Source organism: Astatotilapia calliptera, chromosome 7 (genome assembly GCF_964374335.1).
Source record: "Astatotilapia calliptera chromosome 7, fAstCal68.1, whole genome shotgun sequence".
Lineage (NCBI taxonomy): Eukaryota > Metazoa > Chordata > Actinopteri > Cichliformes > Cichlidae > Astatotilapia > Astatotilapia calliptera.
The window spans coordinates 15,732,117-15,753,078 of NC_137428.1; the positions used below are offsets into that span (position 1 = coordinate 15,732,117).

Genomic DNA, 20,962 nt, shown 5'->3' on the forward strand with positions numbered 1-20,962 from the left:
GAACTGAGGGCGTCTGCACTGGCACAGGGGACTGAACTGATGTCTGTTGTAACAGAGGTGGTGAGAGTGGAGTAGGCAGTGGAGTTGATGATTGAGTGGATGACTGTGCTAAGGGATGCTGCACTGGGGACACTGGAGACTGCGCTGGGGACACTGGAGACTGCACTAGAGACTGCAGTGACGGTTGTAGTGGAGGTGTAACGGGTGGAGGAGTGGCTGAAGTGGCTGCGGGTCGGGCAGCTAGTGGCTCAGCTACAGAGTGTATTAACGGCAGGGCTATGGGTTGAATGTCTGACTGAGTAGCAGCCTGAATGGCTGGGTGTAGTGATGGTGGTGGTGGAGGCGGCGACTGGGCTTTAGGCCGGGTGGCTAACTGAGCTGAGGGCTGGGGAACACACAGTTCATTTTTAACCGAACCCTCAGGACCCTTCATTTCAGTTTGTAGCTCACAACCATCTGAGTCTAAAACAGTCTTTGGATCCTTGGAGTTATTGAGCACAGAGACACCAATCTTCCTAGTTTCATGGATAGGCTCGAAAGGAACAGGAGTGACACAGTTTGAATGGCTCAATGGGCCAGAATAATTGTCCTTAAAATAAGCAGTTCTTTCATTTCCGGTGCCGCTTACACAAAAAGCCGGCCCGGAATTAACAGTTTTTATTTCTGCAGGAGCCAAAAGAGTAGCTCCACCACTCACCCTAGCCGACTGTACAGGAAGAAATCCAGGCCCTCGCTGGGGCTGTGAATGCTGGCGGGGTGTCTGCCGCTTCCCTGTTGAAGAGGGAGAAGGGCTGGCTGAAGATGATGTGGGAAAACTCGGCTGCAGTTGCTCCTGCTGCGGTGTGGAAATGTTGGGTGCACTGGGGGGAACAATGATAATCCCCAGCATTTTATAAAATGCCTGTGCTGGCGTGAGCTGGTTGCTCGCAGGCTCATAGTATTCCTCGCGGTGCCGCCTCGGGTGCTTTCCTCGGGTCCGGGTCGCAGGCGTCAACAGTGGAGAGGAAACAGAAAAGTGAGTAGACGGGTTAGTGGCAAACGAAGACGACCGGCTACACGGAGGACCCCCAAGAACCAACCGGGTCCCATCAAAAGCCAAGCGGCGCCTCCTCATTGAGTCCGCTGGATCCTTTTTGTGGTCGCGTCGTTCTGTCATGAATCGCTGTGCGGCAGGCAGGAGTTGGACCCAAAGTGCAGGACTCACAGACTCAGGGAGGTGAACTCAAAACTCAGCTTTATTTGTTGGCAGGGAAAAAACATAAACTAATCTAAACTGGGAACTTGGAAAACTCACAGAGAGACACACAGGGCGATCCACACAGCATGAGGGACGACGCGACACTGACTCAGAGAAACACAGGGTTTAAATACACTGGGAAGTAACGAGGGGAATGAGACACAGAAGGAGGGCACAGCTGGGAGAAATCAGGACTGACGAGACAAGCAAAGCAGGACGCATTCACATGAGACACGGACCATCAAAGTAAAACAGGAAGTATCACACAGAGACGCGAACTTGACACAGTGGAGACAGCAACTAAGAAATACAGAGACATAAACCATAAGGCAGAGGTCTAAGAACCAAAATACACAGGGAAATACTCAGCTGGGAACGCAAGAGACTAGACTAGAGAGAGTAACAAAAAACCAACCATGAGAACATAATGCACAATGCAGAGTGACAGAAAACAAGAAACTCAAACATGCAAAGACACACAATTACACAGAACAGAGGGGACACAGAGAGACATGAAGGGCAAGGGATCAAAACTAGAAGCCATAGAATAAATCACACACAAGTACAATAATACAAAAATCACAAAGAACTAAAAACGCTGGGTCAGGAGACCCAGGACCGTGACAAGACTGCTAACTAACAAACAGGCAGACAGACAAAAGACAAGCAAACAGAACCAATTACACATTTTCCGCCCTTTGGTGGGACAAGAAGATGGGGAGAATTTAACCCTCCAGTTTTGTGCACCCCACCCCCCTTACTTTAGTGTTCCTGGTCAAAATTGAGCGGTCTGTTTTAAATTAACACAAACATTTTTCACCACGAAATTCAGTTGAGTGGGCCCTACAGTTGGTTGTTCAGTAGGTCATTCAGCCAATGGGGGGGGAGGTTGAGTGTATTCCCATTCATTTGCTATGGCACCACAGATGTAACAAGGATGATTAAAACACTCAAAATTCAATGAAAGAGGTGATCATCACTTTTATGTGTTCAAGTGTTTGCAATTTTATCTCAAAATCTGAGATTTTTCCCCCACTGTGCTCCTCATACTCCTGATGTACTTTATTTTTTTCGCCTTAAAATGAAATGCATAATCCATCTTCCTGTCCAGCTGACCCCAGTCTGATATGTCTATCTACCAGAGATGCTGACGCCAATGGTGGTGAACCTCACCATCTCTGACATAACATGGGATGGCTTCACTGCGTCCTGGAGCCCCACGAGTGGGGACTTTGACAGCTTTGTGATTGAGGTAACAAACCTGGAGAATTTTGCAGAGAGCCAGAACCTCACTCTGTCCGGAGACGCTTTGAGCCTGGGTATCTCTGGGCTGAATCCCAACACCAGCTACATGGTTGGCCTGTATGGGATGTATCAGGGCTCCTTCCTTGAACCTGTGTACAGTGAAGCCACCACAGGTACCTGCAACTTGCAGCGTTGCAGCCTTTTGTCCTCTAAACTGTCCTTCTTTTCCATGAATAATTTCTACTAAAGTCAACATCTGTGAAGCATACACATAAATAGCTCTGTTGTCTCACTCTCAATGGAGCATCTTCACCTCGCAGCATGAAACAAGAACATCATGATAATAACGCAATTGTTGTTTATGGCCTCAATGTCCAACACCCTGGACACAGTGCACTTTACTGCTTCATCTTAACCAACATGCCGTTTACCATTCCTCACCCTCCAGCCACTGATTCTGTCTAGCTGAGAGAGGGCAGGGTGATGCGTACATGTGCCTCATCACTGACCCAAACCCCTTGACTTACCTCCGACTGATCCCCTTATCCCAAAGTGCATGAAGCCCCCCTCTGCCATCCCTGCATCGTGGTCCGGTCTGGCGCTGATGTGCTGCAATGATTGCAAAAGCAAACCAATAACTCTCAGCCTCCCCCGCCAGTCATACAGCAACAGTGCGATAATCTCATATCATCTCATCAGCCCTCATTCAGCGTATAATTGATTAACCATGACCCATCATTTGCCCGTCGATGTGCAAGCGCTCACAGTATGCGTGAGTATCCATGTCATCTTTCAGTTTGTGTGAATGACGCTGGGGTGGTTTTGTGGATTCTGATGAAGTTTATTTTCACGGAACATCAAAGTAAACACAAGTCATTTCCTTTTGGACTGCTAGGTGGCAAATGATTAAATCTTCTTGTCACTATCAAGGTAAAAAGCTAATAACATAAAACGAAGCTAACAGTAGCATCACCTCGATTTACATCTGAATTTTGTTTTTAGTGCATGCTTGCATGTAAGGACTATATTTCCTGCAACATGTAAATGAAGTTTAACTAGCTCTCTAACTCATCTGCTTTGAATTGCTTTGATGCCGCGTTATGCATTGAATTGATCAGCATTAACATGCCCAAACCATGCTACATGTGCATGAAATCTGCTTAATCACATTTTCAAATTTAAGTCAGTGATTAACAACTCAAACTTGCAGGTAATTTTGAAGGCCTTTTGAGTTTCTCTCCTTGGCTTTACATGTTGCTTATATTCAAGGTAAAGAAAAGAGTATATTTGGTTTCCAAAATTTTTACAGTGACACAATTCTCTTAATTTTGAACACGGCTCTACAAGCAATATTAAGGGACACACTGGGATACAATTCAAACACAGACTTTCAACTTTAATTTACAAGGTGAAACAAGAATGCTGCATTGCCACAGCTGAGAAATCACAGCCATTTTAATGCGCAGTGCTTTTTAAATGTTGAGTTGAATTGCTTTCATAGTATTCTCCGTAAAATGCTATCCAATCAGCTTTGCTGCATTTGGCTGAATCACCGGAGACAATAAAGCTCTGCATACTTCAGAAATTGTCCAGCTGCTTCTGTGTTCGGTCACATTAGCAATAAACACGTCTGGCCTGGTAGCTTTAGAAACCATGCATGGCTGTACATACTCTCTTCACTGTGTTTTACGGTGTTTCTATATGTTTGAAATCATCGGGTATCTCCATACGCTTTCAGTTTTAGAAGTGGTCCAGCTTTTTTTGGAATGCAGGATACGGGCGGATTTTTAATATTTACCTCATCATTCTTGTTCCCCTTGAATTAAATTTGAAAAGTCTGTGCTTCAGTTGCCTCATGGTTGTGTATTGCAAACCTATTGCGGTGGCAGCCACAGTTAGAATTGTGAAGATTGTGTTTCTGTTTAAAAAATCCTGAATCTAATTGTGTTTAAATAACTGTGGTGCAGGATTTTTGCTTTGCGTTTAATGCAAAAAAAAATACATGCATGTATTTAATCACAGCTTCTCAGACTGTCAACAGTTACTGTTGGTGGTGGTGAGCGTCCCGTAACGCTAAATGTATTCCTTTCTAGAAAAAGATCAATTTCTAATCATTTACTTGTCATTTAATAATAACATTTTCTGCATAAATGCCTTGGTGACAATCTAATCATGGTTTCTTTCTTTAGTGAATCAACCAGTGGTTGGCAAAATATATATCATGAACTTAACGTCAGAGAGCTTTTCAATCCTCTGGAATGGCACTGAAGGAGAGTTTGATGGTTTTGTCCTGGAGATAATTGATTCTGATTGGCTGATGGAGCCAAAGGAGTATAACATATCCCATGATGTAAAGTCCTATGATGTCACAGGGCTCAGGCCCAGCACTGATTACATAGCCTACCTCTATGGAACGTACAAGGGATCCAGAACGAGTGCAGTCAGTATTGTTGCATCGACAGGTAATCGGTTTTATGTGTATCAAATCATTAGTCTCCAAGAGAATTGTTGTTACCTTCACTCTAAAGTTGACTTGGGTTTTAAAGTGACAAATACATGTGTTATCTTTTTTTTAATAAATGCATATATTTTATATTTTCTTTCCCCTGTAGCTGAAGAGCCTGATTTGTCCAAGCTAGTTGTTTCTAACATTACCTCAGACAGATTCTCTCTGTCTTGGCGGACAAGAGAGAAGGCTTTTGATAAGTTTATAGTAGAAGTCAGAGAGTCTGCTTTGCCCTCGCAGGCAATGGGGCGCGCTCTGCCTGGAGATGTGCGCTCCACAGTAATGGCGGGGCTCAAAGCGAGCACGGGCTACAACATAAAGCTGTATGCCACTGGTGTTGATGGCCAGAACACACAACCCCTATTTGCTGTAGCTACAACAGGTATCACATGACTTGCATTTCTTGACACTGGACATGCCGCCTACATTGTTATGTACATGTATGCAGGACGACATAACTGAAAAGCCATGTTCTTTTTTTATTCAGAGGACATCCCACAGTTGGGGCCCATAGCTGCTTCATCTGCGAGTCCACATAACCTCAGCTTGTCCTGGAGCACTGTGTCAGGTCATTTTGATGGCTTTGTTATCCGAGTCAGTGATTCTGAGCAGCAGTCTGAGACACTGGAGTTCAGATTGCCTGGTGATGTCCGTAACATTACAGTCACTAACCTGATGGATGCTACAGGCTATGATATTGAACTATACGGTATTTCTCATGGGCGTCACACCCCCACAGTGTTAGCCCACGCTGTCACAGGTACTACGTATTTTACTCATATCTTTTATTCTAATACTTCAAGTATACTTTTTTCCACCAAAACTAAAAAGGAATTTAGCTCCTTTTATCAGTTTAACTTAGCAGAATAATTAAATGAATTCAATATGCAGGTCAAAATCCCAAAACACCTTAAGAGCAAAGCGGACATGCATCACAAGCAGCTTTTGGGTTTTTTTTCTGACGCTCATAATCAGCAAGCATTTGTTGATGCTTGAAACATTCATAGTCAGTTTAAAACAGATGTGGTGTCGAACTCCAGGCCTCGAGGGGCCGTGTCCTGCAGGTTTTAGATGTGTCCTTGATCCAACACAGCCGATTTAAATGCCAAACGACCTCCTCAACATGTCTTGTAGTTCTCCAGAGGCCTGGTAATGAGCTGTTCATTTGATTCAGGTGTGTTGACCCAGGGTGAGATCTAAAACCTGCAGGACACCGGCCCTCGTGGCCTGGAGTTCAACACCCCTGACTAGGGAAACCAGTATGGAAGTGCTTTAAACCTGCATTCTATTTAATGGCCACCAGAGGGCAAACCATCACGTTTCAAAAAGCCTCAAGACTCAATAGGAAAATGGCACAATGCCCTCTTCCTGTATGAGTGCAATAAACCTTTTTACTTAAAACTTCTTGGGCTTCAAGCCATTCTGAATATTTTACGCCCATTTTGAAAATAATGGTCATTCAAATAGTGAGAAAGAAGGATAATCGTTTAGGATACGCTAACAGCTTGTAATGGATACATGCACCTTTTAACCATCTTTCACTCCAACTTATTAAACAACCAAAGAGCTAGACAGAATTTAGAAACCCAACTCTTAACCTTTTCCACCCTAACCGGAGAAGTTATAAACCATTTTTATGTGTTAATAATCATCCACCTGGCTTGTCCTCAGAATTTGAAGTTGATTTCTTTGACTTTTTATCTGATTTATAAAAAGTTCAGATAAAACAATTATTTCAGGCAAGTTTAACATCCATGTAGTTGTTCAAAATGACAGCCTCATATAGTTTTTTATTAGGTTTTAGTGGCTTCTCTCAAAGTGGAGCCCTCCCACGCGCCACGTTAATGTTAGAGAGGAAATATTATCTTACTAATTTAGAAGATCTTTGTTTGGCCTCAAAATAGTTCTTGTAAGAGTAGCTGACAAACAGTTAACTGGTCATTTGCAAAACAATGGTTTATTTCAAGAGTTTCATTCAGGATTTAGAGTGCATCATAGCACAGAAACAGAGCTACTAAAGGTTTTGAATGATCTTTTTATGGCCTTTGACAGTGGGCTCATCTCTGTGCTTGTCCTGTCAGACCTCAGTCCAGCAATATTTTAAAACATGTGCAGGTATTAAAGTTACAATGCTGCAGTGATTTAGCTCGTATCTCTCAAATAGACTCCAATTTATTCAACTAAATGGCTAGTCTTCTTCCCACAAAGACGTTATTCACAAAGGATTTTTTGCTGGGACCAATTACATTTACATACCTATTATTAGGAAACACTGCATACATTTTAATTTCTATGCAGATGACACCCAGGTTTATCTAAATATAAACTACAGACTTAAAGGTATGGATGACCTCTAATTTCCTACTTTTAAATTCAGATAAAAATGAGGTTATTGTAGTCATTCCTAAAACAGATATTTGCGTTAGATGACGTTACCTTGGCCTCCAGTAACACTGTGAGGCACCTTCAGCATGCACATTAAACAAATGTAGAGGACTACCTACATTCATTTTCACAATATTGCTAAATTCTGAATCATCCTGTCTCAGAGTGATAAAGCTAGTTCATGCATTTATTACTTCCAGGCTGGACTTTTGTAGTTCATTATAATCAGGTCACTCTAAAAGCTCCTTCAAAAACCTTCAGTTGACCACTGCAGTGAGAGTACCCATTAGGACGAGAAGGAGAGAGGATATTTCTCCCATAATAGCTTCTCTTTGTTGGCTGTCTGTTCAGAGCTGAATTTAAAATCCTTCCCGTCATGCGCAAAATAACAATAATGAATATTCAGGCCCTGACATATTTTAACCCTAACAGAGCATTTTGCTCTCAAAATTGTCCCCACAGTTTTCAAAAGTAAAATCGGAACCAGAGCCTTCAGCTATCAGACTTTACTATGGAACCAGCTCTCAGTTTGGATTCAGTATATAGACACTTACTCTACTTTTATTAGGCTTAAAACCTCATAGTTTGGGTCAGGTCAAGTTAAGGAAGCTTTGGCTACTGGGGGCTTTCAATTAAGCATTGAGGAATAGGGAATAACACCTCCCACAACCAACTGAAAACCAGTTAGGGAATTTGCATTTTTCTCTAAGACCCATGTAATTTGGGCTTCAACTTCCAACAGCACTGGAATACTTCTTTTTTTCCTCAGCAACTATTGGTTGCCAGTAGAAGTCTCTAGGACTGTGTTACTGGGGCCTTAAGTGGCTGCTGGCTACAACCGTCTGTGTCAGCATATCTGCCAGTCAAAGTGAGCAACGTACGTGCAATTGTCATGAAGAAAACCAATACACAAAGACACCAAAATTGCATTTGTTTCGTGCTCTAACTCAGTCTTAAGTGGCCATTCAAGGAACTGCATTTTTTAGCACTTCTGTGTTTGCCACTTTAGATAGTGTGAGGACAAAGTACTAAATTATGATGCATGCTAGATTTGCCCTTAGTGTGTTTTGGCCTATAACTATTACCTTGTAAAAGAACTGTGTCTGTATTTGCTTTTGCAACCATTGCACACGTTATCCTCCTAATGAAGTCTCGTCCCCCTCCTGCCCTTCCCCCTCCCCCCACACACACTCCTTCCTCCCATTCAATTAAACCCACATTCCTCTCAGCTCCTTTGCCTAAAGTGGAAAACTTGACCATTTCCAACATAACCCCCTATGGCTTCCGTGTGTCATGGGGGGTGAAGCATCAGCTACCGCAGGATAATCTAACCCCCTCTAGTGGTGGCTTCAGCCATTTCCACATAGTGGTGACAGACTCTGGCTGGCTGCTGAAGGCTCAGGAGTTCACTGTGCCAGGAAACCAAAGTCACCTGGACATCGGGGGCCTCATTACCGGCATAGGCTATGAGGTCCGACTGACAGGGGTGTCAGAGTCAGGGCTTCTCTCTCGGCCTCTGACTGCAGTGGCTGTGACAGGTACAACTCAGTGCACTGTAAGCCCTCCTGTCTTACTACAAAGTCCAGTGTCTGACTTTGTTGAAGCTACCATGGGTGTATACGTGTATAACTATTATAACCATTTCAGCTCTGCAGTTTCACTATCACAACCTGGTGCAGTTCTGTGATATTTACTAATCACTGATATTCATTTCACGCAACAAAAGACATTGTGTAACAAAATTAGCCTGAGGACGGATACATCTAACTCAGTGCCACGTTTTGATGGTGAGACTTCAGTTCAGTACTCTTACCTAACCCTAACTCAGATGACCTTTTTTTCCAGTATGACCTCACTTTTCCTTGGTTTTAAGCATCTCCTTGGTATGCAGCTGTGTCACCGAGAGGAAGAGGTGTTGAGCTCCCGTCTGTTTCTTCTTACCTCCAAAATATGAGCAAGCACATTTGTTTGTCTTCATATTTTAAAATGTGTTTTCCTTCGCATTTTTAATCGCTGATAGTCAGACAGATATCTATGGACAAAATCCAATTATTGCACCATGTTACTCCCTAGTGAGGCTGGTTTGTAGATCAGGTTCAAACTCCCTGGATGGATATGAACCACTCAATCGAAAATGACATTTTCATATGGAGGAAAACACGGATAAATCAGCAGATATTCTGAGCATGAAATGTCTGTTGATTTAGCTTCTAATCTCGTTTGTCACCTGCCATTACTTTTAAATGCACTGAATGCATCCAGGCTGGCCTTGAGGACGCATTTCAACAAGTGTATGCTGAAATCCTTCCGAAAGAATCCTTCTGTTGACTGACATCTACAAAAAGCATCTTGTCTTTTCATTCAAGCGTATGCCTCTGTAGTCCATGCGCTGTATTTTTTACTGATTAACACTAATGGATGCCTAAGCATGGCAGATTGGTGGCGGTGGACAAGAAGGCCCTCAGGCTGGAACCTAATCCTGTCTTGCCCGATTTCTGACCTCTTCCAAACTGATCCCTGTGGGTGTTTCTCAGAACGTGATGAATATTGCTGGGAAATCACCAGACGCGCTGCAACGTTAATGTTTCCCTGTTTAACCAGAGGCTGAGCCAGAAGTGGAGCATCTCTTTGTCTCAGACGTCACAGCTGACAGTTTCCGTCTGACGTGGACTGCCAATGAAGATCTGTTTGACCGATTTGTGATCAAAATAAGAGACAGCAAAAGGTTAGCCCATCCTCAAGAGCACAGCGTCCGTGGCGATGAACGAACCAAGGTCATAACCGGACTTATGGGTGGCTCCGAGTATGAAATCGAGCTTTACGGTGCCACACTGGATCGACGCTCCCAACCTATTACAGGGGTTGTTCAGACAGGTATACTGAAAAACTGTAGAGTGTGCAGTCTCATGTTAACTACCAAACTTTCTGAGTTTTCAGTGCGACATTCGACTTCAGAGAACTCAACCCAGTGTCCCACTAATCATCTTTATTCCTCTGGTTTCTTTGAAACTTCACGTCTGTCGAAAAACGTCCTTTTGGGAAAAACTGTGTTTTCACATACTTACTTACGATACTTACAGTTTTTACTTTGCTTTTTTGCTCTCTGCGCAAATCCATTTGCTTTTTGCTAGGCCTCAGCACTCCCAGAGGACTTCACTTCTCTGAAGTGACTGACTCTTCAGCCGTAGTTCACTGGTCCATGCCTCGCTCTCCGGTGGATAACTACCGCATCACCTATGTGCCATTTGAAGGAGGTAAGAGGTCAATCATTGTTTATACAAGTTACATTTAAGGTTGAATTTAATTAAACAGTTTTAATTTTAGCTTCCTTGTTGTGTCCGTGTTCATCAGATATACTGATGTTTCCATACTGTTCGAACTACAGTAATGGCTGGCATTCTGTTAAAATACTGCTGTGCAATGCACATTGACTCACAGGTGTGATGAATTCTTAATTCTGTACAGATCAGTGACATTTATTAATGCTTATTTGGTCGAGGTTTTTTATTTATTTATTAATGCACCGTTCAAGATAATAGTGAATTAAAATCTTTTTGATGTTCTGTTGGTACTTCTGGTGCGTTACCATGCTAATGGCGTCACACTGGCAAACATTTGGTCCAGTAAACAATGAATTTTATACATTTAAATGTATAAAATATCAAAAAGTCTATAGATATCACTTTTCAATAAATCTGAAAAAATGTATCAACTCCTCCTAGTCTCTGGAAAACTTAAATTTTCCATGATTTTTTAAATCCATGTCAGTGACATTCCCCATCGGGCTTAGGAGCAAAACTTCTAACATGCTAATCTAAGATTGCAAACATTGTAAATATCTTGAGGAAAATTCTTTTACTTTATTCAAGAGGATGGTTCTTTTGTTTGAAAACGTGTGCTTTCATTTTCATCTTTAGCTACTCAGTGATCTTCCCAGAACTGAAATGATCCCTCCCTGTATGCAGATTTGTTCTGCTCTTGCTCAAAGCTGCACGCCTGCACTCAAGTCACATGCCTATCATGTGCTGCTTGTACAGAGTTCCTGTGCTTCTGCTATAGCCCTTCATCCTGCCTTTCTTTCTGACAGCTGATTGGTTAGTGGGCTCACCAGATGAAATTAAGGCCTTTAACAGCATGTCCTTGGTTCAATCACTGGTCAACCTTTTACCATAGTTCAGTGACAGAGTCACATAGTTGTCGAGCTATTCTAAAAATGGTGCAATATGTTTATTGTCAATGCAAAATCTGTACAAGAGGGAGCTATATATCAAAGTTCAGAAAGAAAGGAAATATAAACCCTTTTCAAGGTAAAATACCTGCTCAGGCTAACCGGGAACGTCTCACTGTCAACATCATTTGATACTATTGGCACTGCACTACTTGGAGATTTTTCATCTTATAAAAATATTTTTTTAAGAAGACCAATTTCCAGCTCAATATTTTTTTATCCACTCTGCCAGAGTAGTTGTGCATGATTCATTTCAATATAATAGTTATTTACTTGATGCAGCCCCTCAGTTCACCCAGTCTGTGAAAGAAGGTCCCTTCCCTTTAAGCCAACTTTCTTTCAGCAGGTGGGTAAGGTTACTGTTTAAACTGTCACAACCTGCTAATCGAGCCACTCGCTATGCAATCAGTGAGACTCAAGAGCAGACACACAGCGTTTTGTGCAGTCTGAAGTCTGAGCCTTTGACTCACAGGGATTACTTACAAATCTACTGACCACATTATTAGAAACTTTAGCCATATTTAATATCCATCAATGGAGTCCACTAATGAAATATGCAATAAATCCTCTTTAATGATTGTTGCTTTTATTAGATAATAACAGATAGAAAGGAAATACCAAACAAGGTATTATTAATAATAATATTAATCAATTTTATTTAAGAGCGCCTTTCAAGACACCCAAGGACACTTAACAACAGAATAAAACACATAGTGTAACAATGACAAAACGAAGAAAAAAGAAAAATATTTTGTATGCATGTATTTAGCTCTTGTGTCACGATTCATAGCACACAAAGATGATTTGTGAGTACATGAGCATGGATGAGAAGCTGAACACAGGAAATCTACGCACGCCTGATCTACAGAGTACAGACATGCAGTTTGGAGCAAGAGCAAATTTGTTTTTAGCTGCTAGTTTTGAGGAAGCTCACTTCATCATCATAAATCATAAAATATAGGACCATGCTCTTGAGTAATGAAAGTAATACACTATCATTAGCAATACGGCGCACTGTGATTGCAATCAGTTTGTCATTTTTTAGTTGACGTAAGCATTTATCTCAGCCTTACAAAGGCTTCTCTTGGCCTCAATCTCCAGTACTCAAACATTTATCACCACCCACCACAAAGTATGTGAAGAGCTTTAGTACATCTTGTTCAGTACAGTGGAAATACACCAATAGATAAAATCTGACACCTCTTGACAAGCTTGTCTTTGAATCAATAGTACATGTGTTTGTTCTCTCTCCCCCACAGGAAGCCAAATGACATTGACTGTAGATGGCAGCGTGTTCGAGGCTTTGCTTCCCAATATGATTCCCGGAAAGACGTACCAAGTAACCGTCAGTGCTCTGAAGGGTCTGGAGGAAAGTGACCCCAGCACAGACACTGTGACCACAGGTTGGCTTTTTTCTCTTATGCAGCCTTGACTCCGGCAATACTGGAGTCAGTTAAAAATGTACTGACCCCACACGTTTTCTCTGTGATCTTCCTCGTGCCCCGCAGGTTTGGACAGACCTCGTGGTCTTACTGTTATCAATGTCACGGACACTTCGGCCCTGTTGCTGTGGCAACCATCTGTCGCCACTGTTGATGGCTACATCATTACCTACAGTGCTGATTCTGGTGTGTCTCTGAGTTTAAACGAGCTTGCTTTCTGTTCATTTTAACTGACTTTGTATTGATTGCATAATTTAATTCCTGCCCTATAGTGTCCCCAACAGTGGAACACGTTTCTGGGAACATTGTGGAGTTTGAGATGAACTCCTTGGTTCCAGCAACCCACTACACCGTGGGAGTTCATGCTATGAAAGAAGCTCAGAGGAGTGCTTCTGCTGTTACCGAATTCACCACAGGTAAACACAGAAAGATGTCCAGATTGTATAAAAGTATTGCTTAATATAAAAGATGGGGAACACTCTATAATATGGCCTGTTACTAAAGATGTAATTCCCTGGAATTAAATGGAATTTCACTGTATTTTATTTGAAATTCTAATTTAATTATACAGTCCCGGTCAAAAGTTTAAGACCACTGGAAAAATGGCAGAAAATCCTATTTTGCATGGTTGGATCTTAACAAGGTTCCAAGAAGAACTTCAATATGCAACAACAAGAAATGGGAGTGAGACAAAACATGTTTTTGAGCATGCAATTTATTGACAACAACGCTTAAACTGAAGCAGGCTGCTTTACAGCTGATCAAAAGTTTAGGACCACATGCCTTTAAAAGGCCAAATCTGTGCAAAAATGTGGATTCATTGTCATTTTTTGGCAGGTAGTCACACTGTGATGACGTTCTCATGGCAAAGACAAAAAAACTTTCCTTTTTTGGACATAGTTGGGTTGTTAAACTGCATAACCAGGATCTCTCGCAGTGCGCCATCACTGCTGAGGTGGGACGCAGTAGGACAGTTATTTGGAATTTCTTAAATGATCCTGAGGATTATGGAACAAAAAAGTCAAGTGGAAGACCCTAAACAATTTCACCAGCACTGAGCCGGAGGATCCAATTGGCTGTCTGTCCATTACTGGTGCCGACTCCAGCCCCGAAACCATAATTTGTTCAATGTCATTTTCTGTAACTGTTCTTAACATTACTTACACATTACTTCAATTTCCACAAATTAAAATTATTTCTTTGTTTCTTGTTAAAGACTGACTTGTTACCACATTATTCTGGTGTACCTAGCTTTAAGAATTTGTATATATAATTACATTGTAATTTCAAACAAAATACAGCAAACTTCAATTTAATTACACCCATATTTCTGAGCCATATTATGAACAGTTTCCTGATGTGTTTATGGTCTCATTTGCTAATTTAAAGTCTTGTTTTTGTAATTTAGGGGCCTCATTAGAGTAAAAAAAAGATTAAAAGTAGCTTATTCTTCGAGGTGAATCTGCCTGTGATTGAAAAAATCCTGCCATAGAAACATCTGGTTTTCCCACGTCTCTGTCTATCTTTTATATGTAGTATATCAGCGTCAATATAACCTTAAGCAACATGCGCTGATTTCTTAACCACATCAGCTGTACCGAATGATTAATGTGATGCTGTATTTGCAGATGTGGACCCTCCTCGCGATCTGATAGCTATGAATATTCAAACTGACAGCGCCACTCTGAAGTGGAGACCACCTCATGCTGCTGTCACTGGATATATGCTCAGCTTCTCCTCTGCTGATGGAACAATCAGGGTACGTACATGCCCGTGTCATTTCATCGTTTGACAACAGATATGTTTTGCCGTGTTTCTCCAGTTTTTCTAACTGTCGTTGAAAGCGCAAGTTTCCGATCATTTAGTTATGCTGCAATAGGCCTGGGCTGCAGGGGGCTTCCCATAATGCTCTGAGAATTTCTCTTTTCACTCTCCATTTTGCATTTAGTTACTCTTCTCCACACTGACTTTTTTGTCCTGTTTCCTTGCCTTGCCTGAGACAAAGTCTGCCAATGTCTTCCTGTTAAAAGGGTTTTTTTTCTTATCGCTGTTGCAAGGCTTCTTTGCTGAGAAAACCTTTATTTGTGAAATTTAAAAAGTAAAATCTGGAGCTCTGATAGATTGTTAGGTCCTAATGTGCATTTTGCACAACATTTCAGAAAACAGAAAAAAAACACAAACAATAAGAAATGATATCATGATGAGTTCTGGATGATTTCCAAGAGCTGCATGCCCTGAAACAGAAACAGACACAGTGCAGGATTCCTTCTCCTTTTTTTCACCATCTGTAGTTTATGAAATCCAGCTTATCAGTGTTCTTTGTTAAAATATTGCCTTACGCTTGCAATCTCGTCTTCTTTCTTTCAGTTTGAGGGAATAGTATAGAACAAGGAAATGACATCAACCCATCGTAATGCTCTTGGGTTCAATCCATTCCAATGTTCATGGTGTTGTCATGTTTTCTGAAATGTTTCTGTGTCCTGCACTTCGAGCCGCTATAGTAATCAGTTAAGAAATGCCATTGGTGTAAATAATGTGTGTGTCTTGCATGAATTCAGGAGGTGATGCTAAGCCCAACAGCATCATCTTACAGCATGTCGCAGCTCACTGGCTCCACGGAGTACAATGTGAGACTGCAGGCTGCCGCTGGAGCCCAGAGGAGTCGCCACGTGGCCACCGTCTTCACTACCCGTAAGCATTAAAACACACACAAACCTCTTCTTAATTAATGTGTACGTATAGCTGAAAATTGGGAGCACTGGACTTGTCGCTGCTTTCTCAGAAGTGAAGGGTTTGGCTGTTATGCAACAGTCCAGATGCACATTAGAAAGAGATCTTCTAATGTGCATTCCTTTCATTTGCACTGATATTGGAGCCAGATCACCTGTGCTTGTTTTTCTTTCTGTCTGAGCTCCAGATGGAATAACCTTCTTTCTCCTTTGTTTGGCCCTCCCCCGTTCCGTAGTTCTCTCTCAGGATGCTATATACAGCCTCATGCTTTGTTTATTTAACAGGGACGAAAAATAAGTGAGCGCATCCTTCAGGGTCTCTAACGCGATGCCTTTTTAATATGTGCTTTTCAGTCGGACAGTTGTACAGACGCCCACGGGACTGTGCTCAGATATTACTGAACGGAGAGACGACCGCTGGTCTGTATACCATCTATATTGGAGGAGAGGAGAGCCAGCCCATCCAGGTTTACTGTGACATGACCACAGATGGCGGAGGATGGCTGGTGAGGAAATCAGCCTTCTGGAATCCAAATAAAGCTCGTTTCACACCATTATTCAAGCTGAATCCTGATGATTCTGCTTATGTGGCACCTGTTTTTCTGATGACAAATGATAGACAGCACCACAGTGGCCTTAGCCTAGCTTCTTATGATTGTCGTGAAGCTGTTTTGACACTCATGAGAGTCGGTACTCTTCAGGTTTTCCTCAGACGCCAGAATGGAAAGCTGGAATTCTTCAGGAACTGGAAGAACTACACGGCTGGCTTTGGTAACATGAACGATGAGTTCTGGCTGGGTAAGCTCGCTCATTCTGGAGCCGTATTTGCTTTCTTTCCCTCACTCACTGCCCTCCTGACTCACACATATTAAACTTGGGTTGTAGGTCTCTCCAACCTCCATAAAATCACATCTTCAGGCCATTATGAGCTGCGAGTGGACTTGAGGGACAACGGGGAGAACGCCTACGCGCAATATGACAAGTTCACAATTGCAGAGCCAAGGACACGCTATAAAATCTACATAGGAACATATAGTGGAACAGCAGGTTGGTATCACTTTAATGAAATAGCCTGACATGTTGGGGAGTACGAGTATTAACTTTGTACTTTAACGTTAGACAAGAGAAGGGTATTCACTCTTGTTTCCTTCCAGTAAGTGTAATAAAGGCTCAGTTCAGTTGAACCTCTCAGAATAAGCAGATTTTTTTTGTCTAGTTTATTTAATGAAGCCAAATTTTATGTTTATACTGTCAATATTTTTTTGACTCACAGCCAATTAATTACAGAGTATTTGCTTGAAAGTTTACACTAATCCAGGTTGGAAAAAAACACTCACTCTGAGTGTCACAATATAAATTTTTCTTTTTGTTTAGCACTTTTGTTGGTTGCTCGATCTGTTCTGATGACACAGGAGAAATCCCTGAAAAGAGCATTTTGATCACCTTCAAAGGATTTAATAACCACGTGAAATAGCTGGCTCGTCAAAACAAATGGAAACTTCATAAAAGGTTTTATTGTTCGCAGCGCGTCTTCTGCTCGTAACTCCTCCTGTGTCAAAATAATGTTCCATTCTCGTCATATATTAACACTCGTGAATGTAGCTTTTGGCTGTGAAATGGAGAAACACCACTGGTGCTCACAAGTTCTTTGTAAAAGTTTGGCTGATAGTTTGATTCAAATATGAACACACAGAGGTCTGGATCACACCCACTGATCCGGATCAGTGAGTCTGAGCCAAGACACGAGGGCACTGCACTGAACACAACTGTCTCAGCAGCTATATCGCCCTCTTTAAAGTTTAATAAAGTGAATATAGGGACATAAAATCTTATGATCCTGAGACACTCAGTGATTCAGACGTAAGCACCACGAAAGATAAGATAAAACCAGATAAGATAAGAGGCTTTATTAGTCCCATTGTTGGGAAATTCAGATTGCTAGAGCAGCAGAACGAAGAGACCAGGAATAAATAGATTAAACAACAACGGAAGACAAATGTAAACTATACAAGGCAGAAGAAATATTATTTACATATATATATATGGATATGTAGATGTAGATGTGATACAGTGATACACTTGGCATTTCAGAAATATGTACAGTGTGTGGTGCATTTTCACGTGTACAGTCTGACAGCAGCTGGAAAGGAAGACCTCGGATATTTCTCCTTTGCACACCGTGGGTGCAGCAGCCTGTCACTGAAGGAGCTGCTCGGTGCTGTCAGGGTGACCTGCCTGGGGGTTGGAGGTGTTCTCTAGCAGGGATGACAGCTTAGCCATCATTCTGCTGTCACCCACCACCTCCGCTAGCATCCCAGAACAGAGCTGGCCTTCTTGATCAGCCAGTTCATTTTCTTCCTGTCTCCAGAGCAGATACTGCTGCCCTGCAGAGCAAACCATAAGTGAGGGTCGATGCAACCACAGAGTCATAGGAGGTCCTCAAGAGATGCCCCTGCTCTCCAAAAGAACCGAGTCTCCATAGCAGATACAGCCTGTTCTGTCCTTTCCTGCAGATGGCCTTTGTATTGTTAATCCAGTCTAGTTAGGGTGTTAGGTACTTATATAAGTCGATGCGCTCAGCATCCATTACCTGGATGTTCACGGGTGTAAGTCGAGGATGTTTGTACCTGATCTGTAGGCGGTTCTCCTGGTACCCGTCAACAAAGTAATTTCTCTGTACTCCCTGTTATCAGACCAACAACTGCTGAGTCATCCAAGAAATTTTGCAGGAAGCAGTGATCAGAGCTGCAGGTGAAGTCTTGTGGTGTATAAGGAGAATAGAATAGAACTGTTCCCCGAGGGGCGCCTGCAGAAGACCCTATCAGACACACACTTCTGGATCCTTACATACTGATGGCACTATGGACTACCTTGCCAGGTAGTCCAGGATCCACGTGGTGTTGGTTGACACCTGTGTACTCCTGCTTGTCCCTCAGGATTGTGGGTACAATGGTATTGAATGCACTGGAGAAGAAGAAAAAAGACATAATCTGGAAATACTAGAAAATGTGACACTATTCCCGTTTTGATCACATTTTGTCTGCACAGTTTATTAAAAAACAACAACAAATAATTCAAAAGAATTTTTTGGGGAATTTTTTTTTTTCAAAAGAAGTTTTCTGTCTTAAAACCTTGGGTTTTTCTTTTGAAGTACAATCAAGCTCACAGCTGTTTCCTTAAAGACATAATTTAATCCTGCATTTTAAATCGTGCAATTTCGACAGTGACGAATGTTCTCATTAAACTCTTGGCAATAAACTGAACGTATTTCCTAGAATGTCAAATTATTTCTAAGAAAAGTCACTTTGACAAATCCAGTTAAGCTCATCAGACTGCCTTAACTGAATAATACTCATTTGTCCACCAGGTGACTCCATGACCTACCACCAGGGTCGGCCCTTCTCCACTTACGACAATGATAACGATATCGCTGTGACCAACTGCGCCTTGTCCTACAAAGGCGCCTTTTGGTATAAAAACTGTCACCGTGTCAACCTCATGGGGAAATATGGCGACAAAAGTCACAGTAAGGTACGAACGCTTTCACACGCATCGCAGAAAATGAAGTGGTAAACCATAACACGAGCCATAAGCAGTTGAATTATCTAATGAGAAAATCAGATTTTTCCCAGTGAAACTTGCTCCCTGCTCACTGCTGGATGTGCAGTTTAGGAAAAGCTGATGATTTGTATTGTTTGGGGGGGGGGGTTGTTGTTGTTTTTTCCACAGGGGATCAACTGGTTCCACTGGAAGGGCCACGAACACTCGATCCAGTTTGCAGAGATGAAGATAAGGCCGGCCAACTTCAGAAATTTTGAGAGCAGAAAAAAGCGATCATAGACTCATCAAGCCCTCTCTCCTTCACACCTCATCTCCAGGCATCAGCATCTGTGCTCCCCCATCTTTAAGACACACTCGAACACACGTACAGGCAGTCACACCACGCTGTGACTGAGTTTTCAATGTGGGGAAAGACCCTGGAGGATCATTAACTGGGGGTTTTTTGTTGTTTTTTGTGTAGTTCTCCCGTGTGTGATTGTATATTTTTGCATTCCCAAAGAGAGTAGATGCTAAGTTTGATTCACGAACGGACATATATGTGTTGTTGGGACCAAACACCTGTAGAAAAATTTAAGTAAATTAATTAAAAAAATTAAAAATGGATCTGAAACGATTCACTGAATCAGTAACATGTCAAAAGGCACATCCCCTGAAGTCATGCATCAGAGTGTTCGCCTCATCCATCTCAAACGGAAACACTGACCAGGTTAGATGCATCACATGAAAACTTTAAAGCTTAAAAACTTAAATATTGTCATATGTTTACTGTACAAATCCACTTATCCCATCCCCCAAGAAGCTATTGAACTCTTGCTTGAATTTTGATTTACTTATTTTGATAGGAAAACAAAAAGACCTGATGCTCTGTAACCTTCAATACAAATAAAAGAAGATGTTAGTTTGATACAAGCGTGTGGTGGCTCTTCTTATTAGTGACCAGCTGAACCACGTCCACCCCAGCAGATGGCGGTGTTTGCTCTGTGCAGTACTGCACAGGGGCGCCCTGTGTGTTGCTGCTAAGTGCAGCTGAAGGACTAATATTACCAGGCAGCTGATGGTAAGTGTTAAAGATTATTCACAGTGGCCGTGGGTCTTAAAACAGTAAAAAGCACCAAATTTTAAAGGTCTTAAATTGCATTTATTCTTAGGTAGAGTAGCTTGGAAAATAACAGCAACATTCATTTATCAGGTGTAGTAGCAATTACTGTTAAACACAGCTCAGAAGGTCTGATAAAAAGTGTTTCATTGTTAATAAAAAAAAAAGGGGGGGGCGGGTTTAAAGACATGACTGGGGTTTGGTCTTTCTTTGATTCAATGTGTTACTAAAAGATCTTAATTTTAGGTTATTACCAGTTTGATGCTATTATAAATCTTTTTTAAATCTTTGCAGAAGGGCGTTTTGCTTTCGGTGACTGCATCTGTTCAACATGCCAAAGTTTAAAATGTGGTTTATCTTTTCTCTTTTGCAATTCAAGGCCTTTGGATCCCCCCCCAGCTCCAAGCCACACAAGGTTTGCAAAGTCAATACCTTTTCTGCAGTTGTCATCAAATCCAAATTTGATCGCCTCTTAAAAAAAGAAAAAGAAAAAAAAAAGACTTTGGAGTTGAAAGATTTGACTTTAATGAGAA

The 20,962-nt window shown here is 41.8% G+C and overlaps 1 protein-coding gene across 3 annotated transcripts in view; it reads left to right on the top strand.

Moving 5' to 3' along the window:
• Positions 1–20,237, top strand: part of tnca (tenascin Ca) — a 59,038-nt gene extending 38,801 nt beyond the window's left edge. For 2 of the 3 annotated variants that reach the window (XM_080304138.1, XM_026173189.2), the window contains 13 exons: positions 2,380–2,655; positions 9,975–10,247; positions 10,505–10,627; positions 12,861–13,004; positions 13,110–13,229; positions 13,316–13,459; positions 14,672–14,802; positions 15,602–15,734; positions 16,127–16,278; positions 16,474–16,570; positions 16,658–16,819; positions 19,140–19,303; positions 19,502–20,237. In XM_080304138.1, coding sequence (XP_080160264.1) covers positions 2,380–2,655; positions 9,975–10,247; positions 10,505–10,627; positions 12,861–13,004; positions 13,110–13,229; positions 13,316–13,459; positions 14,672–14,802; positions 15,602–15,734; positions 16,127–16,278; positions 16,474–16,570; positions 16,658–16,819; positions 19,140–19,303; positions 19,502–19,612 — 2,030 coding nt within the window. In that variant the 3' untranslated portion in view covers positions 19,613–20,237. Of the gene's footprint in view, positions 1–2,379; positions 2,656–4,671; positions 4,945–5,094; positions 5,371–5,475; positions 5,749–8,602; positions 8,912–9,974; positions 10,248–10,504; positions 10,628–12,860; positions 13,005–13,109; positions 13,230–13,315; positions 13,460–14,671; positions 14,803–15,601; positions 15,735–16,126; positions 16,279–16,473; positions 16,571–16,657; positions 16,820–19,139; positions 19,304–19,501 lie in introns of all 3 variants that reach the window. The other variant, XM_026173187.2, reaches the window with a different exon arrangement.
• Positions 20,238–20,962: the final 725 nt, after the last annotated feature.